Source organism: Globicephala melas, chromosome 6 (assembly GCF_963455315.2).
Source record: "Globicephala melas chromosome 6, mGloMel1.2, whole genome shotgun sequence".
Taxonomy (NCBI): domain Eukaryota; kingdom Metazoa; phylum Chordata; class Mammalia; order Artiodactyla; family Delphinidae; genus Globicephala; species Globicephala melas.
Genome location: NC_083319.1, coordinates 108,039,944 through 108,047,907, shown reverse-complemented (window position 1 = coordinate 108,047,907; position 7,964 = coordinate 108,039,944). Strand labels below are relative to the sequence as shown.

The window sequence follows — 7,964 nt, the reverse complement described above, 5'->3', positions numbered from 1 at the left end:
CGAGGCCACCGTGCGTACCCTTGGGTCGCCTCTTGGAAGTATTTGTGTCGTTTGCAGGGGAGTCCCCGTTTTAATTTTGTGTGTGTGTGTGTGTGTGTGTGTGTGTGTGTGTGATTCAACGCATAATGACATTTATTAAAATTTTTAAATACACAGGAAAACAATGCTACATCTTGTTAAAAGCCACCCTCATATATAAAGACATACCAGACACATTAGAATGGAAGGGAGGGAACGAGAATGGAGACAAGGGACGAGAGGAGGGAGTCCTCGTTCTGATCAGTGATTACAGGGTGCTGTGAAGTCATTGGGAAAGAGGAACTCCATTCTGGGACCTTGAGAACAGCAATATAAACGGATAGTCAAATGGGTTAATAATATAAGTTGATCAGGAAGGAGCTCCCTGAAGAAATGGCATTTCACTTGAGACTTGAAAGATAATCGTTCCTGATCTCAGGTGGTACATTTTCTTTCATTTCTTTTTTTTTTTTTCTTTTTGGAGTAAAATTGCTTTACAATGTTGTGTTAGTTTCTGCTGTACAGTGAAGTGAATCAGGTATATGTATATCCCCTCCCTCTTGGACCTCCCTCCCATCCCCCCCAGCCCACCCCTCTAGGTGGTCACAGAGCACTGAGCTGTGCTCCCTGTGCTCTACAGCAGGTTCTCAGTAGCTATCTGTTTTACACATGGTAGTGTATGTCAAACCTAATCTCCCAATTCGTCCCACCCTCCCCTTCTCCCCCATGTCCACATGTCCGTTCTCTACATCTACATCTCTATTCCTGGCCTACAAATAGGTTCATCTGTACCATTTTTCTAGATTCCACATATATTCATTAATATACAATACTTGTTTTTCTCTTTCTAACTTATTTCAGTCTGTATGATAGACTCTGGGTCCATCCACATCTCTACAGATGACCCAATTTCATTCATTTTTATGGCTGAGTAATATTCCATTGTATATATGTGCCACATCTTCTTTATCCATTCATCTGTCATTGGACATTTAGGTTCTTTCCATGTCCCAGCTATTATAAATAGTGCTGCAATGAACACTGGGGTACATGTGTTCTTTTAAATTATGGTTTTCTCAGGGTACATGCCCAATAGTGGGATTGCTGGGTCTTATGGTAGTTCTGTTTTTAGTTTTTTAAGGAACCTCCATACTGTTCTCCATAGTGGCTGCACCAATTTACATTCCCACCAACAGTGCAAGAGGGTTCCCTTTTCTCCACACCCTCTCCAGCATTTATTGTTTGTAGACTTTTTGATGATGCCCATTCTGACCGGTGTGAGGTGATACCTCATTGTAGTTTTGATTTGCATTTCTCTAATAATTAGTGATGCTGAGCATCTTTTTATGTGCCTCTTGGCCATCTGTGTGTCTTCTCTGGTGAAATGTCTATTTAGGTCTTCCACCCATTTTTTTAACTGGGTGGTTTGTTTTTTTGATATTGGGCTCCATGAGCTGTTTGTATATTTTGGAGATTAATCCTTTGTCCATTGCTTCAGACCAGGACAGCTGAAAATTAACAGACTCCCAGGGAGGGCCATATGAGCTTTGAGAGCCTGTGGTTTGGTAGTCTCTTGGGAGCCAGCCCCGAACTCCTCTCTCTGGCCCTCGGAGCCCCCTCCAGCTTCTCTGAGCTTCAGACCACGCCTCCAAGCAGAGCCCCTATTGTCCTGTGTGGTCCCGCTAAGATGTCCTCCTGGCAGGTCTGGGAGTGGTCGGGGCTGGGGAGATGAGCGCTGCTGCCAGCAGCTACCCCATGGCCCCCCGTGTGTGGGTAACCTGCACTCGCACATCACTGAGGCCTCGCTGTGAGCAAAGTTCAGCCCTGCGGGGCGCCTGTGCTGTCCGTCTGTGTGGGCCACTCCCTGGGTTCTGCCTGCGTCCACTTCCAGCAGCCGGCTGAGCGGGCCTTGGAGACCACAAACTTTGATGTAAGGGAAAGCTGACCCGTATCACGTGGCCTCAGCGGATCCCTCTTTGAGAAAATCTGGTGTGGGAAACGTCTTCATGAAGAACCTGGACAAATCTATACGTATCAAGGCACTTCGTGATTCTTTTTCTGCTTTTGGAAACATTCTGTCCTGCAAGGTAGGGTGTGATGAGACCGGCCCTAAGGGTTATTCCTTTGACCAAAGAGGCTGCCGACAAAGCCATCGAGAAGATGAAGGGCATGACCCTCAGTGACCACAAAGTGTCTGTGGGCAGATTGAAGTCTCGAAAAGAGCGGGAAGCCAAGCTTGGAGCCAAAGCCAAGGAATTCACCAACGTTTACATCAAAAACTTCGGGGAAGAGGTGGATGATGAGAGACTGAAAGAGCTATTCAGCCAGTTTGGTAAGACCCTAAGCGTCAAGGTAAGTGAGAGATCTCAGGGGGAAATCCAAAGGCTTTGGCTTTGTGAGACACAAAAAACACCAGGATGCCAACAAGGCCTTGAAAGAGACAAATGGAAAAGCGATCAGTGGGAAAGTCATTTTCCTCCGCTGTGCACAGAAGAAAGTGAATCGGCAGGCCCCGTTAAAGTGGAAATTTGAACCGGCGAAACAGGAGAGAATTGGTCACTGTCAGGGGGTGAATCTCTACATTAAGAACTTGGATGACACCAGTGGTGATGAGAAGTTCAGTAAGAGTTTTCTCCTTTTGGATCAGTCGCCAGTGCCGAGGGGGGCGCAGGAGGGTGGGGAGAAGCAAGGGTTTGACTTTGTCTGCTCCACATGCCCCCAAGAGGCAAGCAGAGCAGTCACTGAGCGGATGCATCGTGGGCTCCAAGCCACTGTGTGTCACCCTGGCCCAGAGAAAGGCTCACCTGCCCAACTAGTATACACAGCGGGTGGCAGGGATGAGAGTGCTCTCCACCAATGCCAACTTAAAGCAGTCCCAGCCTGCAGCTGGGGGCTACTCTGTGCCAGCGGTTCCACAGGCTCAGGGAAGCCCTCCGTGTTACACACCTAACCATCTAGCACAGATGAGACCTAATCCACGCTGGCAGCAAGGCTTCCAAGGAATGCCAAGTGCTATATGCCAGTCTGGGCCTCATCCAGCTCTTCGCCATCTGGCTGCATCTGGGTCTGAGTGCCCCGGACTGCTTGGCTATGGACTTCGGTGGCTAGCGCTGCCTAGCGAGGTGTGACTGATAGCTGCCCGTCTGGAGGCGGTCCCCCGGCTTTGCAGAACTTACCACCTCGTGCTGCTGGTGCTACTGCTACTCCTCGGGCTGCTGCACCTTACAAGTCCACCTCAAGGGTATCCCTCACCCTGCCGTACAGCCTCTGCAGACACCCCAGCCTGCAGTCCACGCACAGGGCCAGGAGCCGCTGAGCGCACCCACGCTGGCCGCCGTGGCACCTGCACCCCTCCACCCCGCCAGGAGCGGAAGCAGGTGCTGCGCCGGTGGACGTTTGCACCGGCTCATCCGGACCGTGCACTCAAAATCCCCTTATGAGGGAGGGAGTGGGCTGTGGTTACTCAGTGGTGCACTAGGACCGTCGGTGGTGCTGGAGAACATCTGTTTCCTTGATCTGAGTGGTGGTTACACAGTGTTTGCTGTATGTTCAGTCACTAAGCTGCGTGTGTGATTTGTTTATTTTTCTTTATGTGTATTAAACTGCATCTTTTATCAATAATTTATGTTAAAAGTTTAAAAATAAGAACCACGGCAGAGCACAGTGGATTTTTAGGATAGGGTAACAATTCTGTATGATACTACAATGGTGGATAGATGTTATACATTTGTCAAAACTCACAGAATATACAACACCACAGGTGAAACTTAGTGTAAACTATAGATTTTGAGGGATACCGTGTGTCAGTGTAGGTTCATCGTTCGTAACAAACGTACCACTCTGGTGCAGGGTGTCGATAATGGAGGTGGTTGTACACGTGTGGGAACAGGAGGGAGCTGTCTGCACTTTCTACTCAATTTTCCTGTGAACCTAAAACTGCTCTAATAAATTGACTTTATAGATTCACAGGCATAGAGAACAGACTTGTAATTGCCAAGGGTGGAGTGGGGGAGAGATGGATTGGGAGTTTGGGGTTAGCAGATGCAAACTAGTACATACAGAATGGATAAACAACAAGGTCTCACTATATAGCACAGGGAACTATATTCAATATCCTGTAGTAAACCATAATGGGAAAAAAAAGCATAATTTTAAAATGGAGTTTAAGTCATTGCACTCAGGAAGGGTCTGACTAGTGAATGAGGCAACTGAAAATGAAGCATGCTCCTTAAACAGGGTAATTCATTTAGGGTTACATAGGATGTGCAGTGGATGTTTTTTTCTCAAAGGTAAGGACGATAATAAGGAGGGCATGAGAATTCCAGCAAATTAAGATAAAGGAAGAAAGCACCAACAGAGCAACACTAAATCCATTTGTGTTTCCCTGGCAGCTTAGCCCAACAAGACCTGGGAAAGAAGGTTGGAACACTTGGCTCACTTAGGAGAAACTCCTGCCCGAAGGTCAGGACAGTAATTTAATCAGGACATCTGTGGGTGGAAAGGAAAGAGTCTGTCCTGAACACATACTGATCCCCAGACACATATTAGATCTGCTTTTCCAGAACTGTGTGTAGGAGGGACTCAGAAGTATTTAGAAAATGTTAAGTTCATAGTTCCCATATTCCCTAATGCACAATTGAACAATCTCAAATATATGGAGGACAGAGTTCCGAACCGAGTATTAAGACAGCTGAACATTTGATGCCAGCACAGCCCACAGGTTGCTTCTTTCCTTTGTGCAAGCCCATTCACCAATCTGAGCCTTGTTTCCTCCATCTCTAAAAGAATAAGGTGTCACTACTAGCCTACGCTGTGTCTATGGCAGCAGATGGTGAGCATATGGCCTGGGTTCCGTGGGCGGGAATCATATGCCCAGTGCAGGGTCTCCTGGGAGCCTTTCCTGGGGACTGCAAGGGAATGCTCAGCCCTGATCTAGCACCGACCTCCATATTTCTAGTCCACTAGCCCACCATTTCTCTCCCACTCCCATTCCAACCTACAGCCGTGCTCTCAACCATACGCATTGTTGGAACCCAGAATAAAACTTTCCCAGCAGCATTTTGCATTCACTAAGAAGTCTCTTGGAGAGGGTCTGCAGAAGAGAAAGAAATACAGCTATAGTGGTGGTGGGATTTAATACAGAATAAGCACGAAGAGTAGCAGAAAGAGGAAGATGAGAGGAGAAGAAGGAAATCTATACCAGAATGAGCGTGATGCGTTTTTCAAGCTCTATTTCATTTCATCATCCAAAAAAAACCTCTTACAATGCACTTTTAGAGAAAAAGAAACTTATCTGAAAAAAAAAAAAACAGAAACACTAATTTGAAAAGATACATGCACCCTAGAGTTCATATTCATAGTAGCACTATTTACAGTAGCCAAGAAGCAACCTAAGTGTCCATCAACAGATGAATGGATAAAGATGTGTTGTATATATACATACAATGGAATACTATTCAGCCATAAAAAAGAAAGAAATTTTGCCATTTGCAGCAACACGGATGCGGAGGATATTATGCTAAGTGAAATAAGTCAGACAGAGAAGGCAAATACTGTATGATATCATTTATATGTGGAATCTAAAAAAAATACAACAAACTAGTGAATATAACAAAAAAAGAAGCAAATTCACAGATTTTCAGAACAAACTAGTGGTTACCACTGGGAAGAAGGAAGAGGGGATGGGCAGTACAGGAGTAGGGAATTAAGAGATACAAACTATTAGGTATAAAATAAGCTACAAAGATGTTGTACAACAAAGGGAATCTAGCCAATATTTTATAATATATATAATATATTATTTTATAATAACTATAAATGGAGTATAACCTTTAAAATTTGTGAATCACTATATTGTACACCTGTAACTTCCATAATATTGTACAGCAACCATACTTCAATTTTTAAAAATAGTAAAAAAAAAAAAAAAAGAAGAGGCTGAAGCTCAGAGATGCTAACTAATTTATCCAAGGGCCTGTTAATCAGTAAAAAGGGAGTGTAATCAATAAAACTATGCTCTGTTGCCACTTTACAGACTCAGAATCCTACAGTCATGGGTCACTCGGGTACAAGCCTGCCTCAGGGGCAAGAATAAACCCTAAGTTCGTGTCTTCTCAACTCCCGGTCCCCCACCATCCCTCCAAGGAGGCAGACCTAATGAATGACCCTTCCCCAGATCCACGTCCCTGCAGCTCCGGGGAAGCGTTGTTCTACTCCACTCCCGGCAGAGGGCAGCCAATCCTGAACGTAGCACTGAACTGGCTCTTCCTGTCAAGGGCCAGGAGAGGGCTCTAACCCACCCACTCCAAAAAGAGAATCTTTCTCAGAACGCTCAAGGTTGCCAAACTCCAGCCAACATTTTATATCAACCGTTTGGAAAACGAAGACCCTCAGCGAACTTCCCTGGGGGAAAGATTCCCTGCAGCGTGGGCCTCCAACAGGAGAACAAATCCGCATGTGAAGAGAAGGCTTTCCCTTCTCCACTGTGTCTGAACACCTACGTAGCTCTTGGTCAGGCCACGACACCTTGAGATCCTTTGCTTCTTGGAACACTGTAAGTTCTTGCCGACTTCCTTTCTGGCCTGAAATTAAGCCTGTATTTTATCACATCACCTCTCTGGGCTCCTGTGTTCTCAGTTGGACCGGAAAAACGAGCAGACATTTTCCTGCCGTTTTTCCATCAGTGTACATTTGAAGTTACAGGGGAAGTGCCCAGGCCTGAGCGTGAGGATGCCTGGTCTCTGCTCCTGTTCTGCCTTGACTGTCCCTTCTTCTCCCATGATTTGTAGAAGAGGAAGTAGCGCCGAATGGCCTAGGGACTCTTTTTCCTCTAACCCTGAAGAAGCCTGTCTCCCCTGGGTGTCCTTCCAGATAGAATGAGGCCAGCGTCCAGCCCCACCCAGCCTTGCCCAGCACTATAAAGGAGGCTCCCAGACAGCCACCCCCAGGCAGTTGCAGCTCTGTGCCCTGCTCAACGATGAGGCTCTGTCTCTCTGGGTTACTCTTCCTCTTTGTGATCTCATTGCCTTCAGGTAAGATGATGGGTACAGGTCTGATCATGAAAATGAGGATCTTCTAAGGACTGAGGCACTTGAAAAGCCCTATTGGTGTAAGCCCAGCAGGGAGACACCAGTATCAGATCAGCAGACTAGGGGCAAGAGGTGGGTCAGTGGTGTTCGACCCCTGCCCTGCTCCTCTGTCACTACATCCTGAAAACCTGCCAAAGCTTAAGAGACGGGAGCCCATTTCACCACATGCAGGGATCACTTTCCAGCTATCCAAATTCCTGTTTCCCTCAACTTCCTCTGATGAGCGTTGGACTCAGCGGCCCTCGCCGAAATGTAACAGCAGGTGAGAGGGTAGAGTCCTTCACCAGGAAAGAGAGGACAGCCCTAAGATCTCCCCCAGCCTCTTGAGGACTGATTTTTCTTTCTTGTGTGTGTGTGTTTTTCCCTTCAGGGAACGGCTTGTTTGGAAATGATGGAGTGGAAGTTCGTACTTGCACTGCGCTTGGGGGCAGATGTTTCTTCGGCTGTAGAATAGGATGGAAATGGGTTGCCTACTGTCACAATGTATTGTCTTGTTGCCTAAAACTGAGGAAACATCCTCCGCCTCAGGCCAATGAACCATGAGCCTCACCTCATGGGTCCACATTAAAAGGATACGCAGATGGCTAAATGGACAAGACCTCCAATCTGTGCGTAAGGATGGTGGACGAGCTATGGGTAGCAACTGTGCGTAAGGATGGTGGACGAGCTATGGGTAGCAACTGTGCGTAAGGATGGTGGACGAGCTATGGGCAGCAACTGTGCGTAAGGATGGTGGACGAGCTATGGGCAGCAACTGTGCGTAAGGATGGTGGACGAGCTATGGGCAGCAACTGTGCGTAAGGATGGTGGACGAGCTATGGGCAGCAACTGTGCGTAAGCATGGTGGACGAGCTATGG

The 7,964-nt window shown here is 46.9% G+C and overlaps 1 protein-coding gene and 1 pseudogene across 1 annotated transcript; both read left to right on the top strand.

Moving 5' to 3' along the window:
- The first annotated feature begins 1,746 nt into the window (after positions 1-1,746).
- Positions 1,747-3,591, top strand: LOC115864993 (polyadenylate-binding protein 4 pseudogene; annotated as a pseudogene).
- Positions 3,592-6,994: 3,403 nt separating this feature from the next.
- Positions 6,995-7,649, top strand: DEFB136 (defensin beta 136). The gene is made up of 2 exons (XM_030879256.1): positions 6,995-7,049; positions 7,477-7,649. The coding sequence occupies exons 1-2, from the start codon at positions 6,995-6,997 to the stop codon at positions 7,647-7,649; spliced, it is 228 nt and encodes a 75-aa protein (XP_030735116.1).
- The last annotated feature ends 315 nt before the right edge of the window (positions 7,650-7,964 follow it).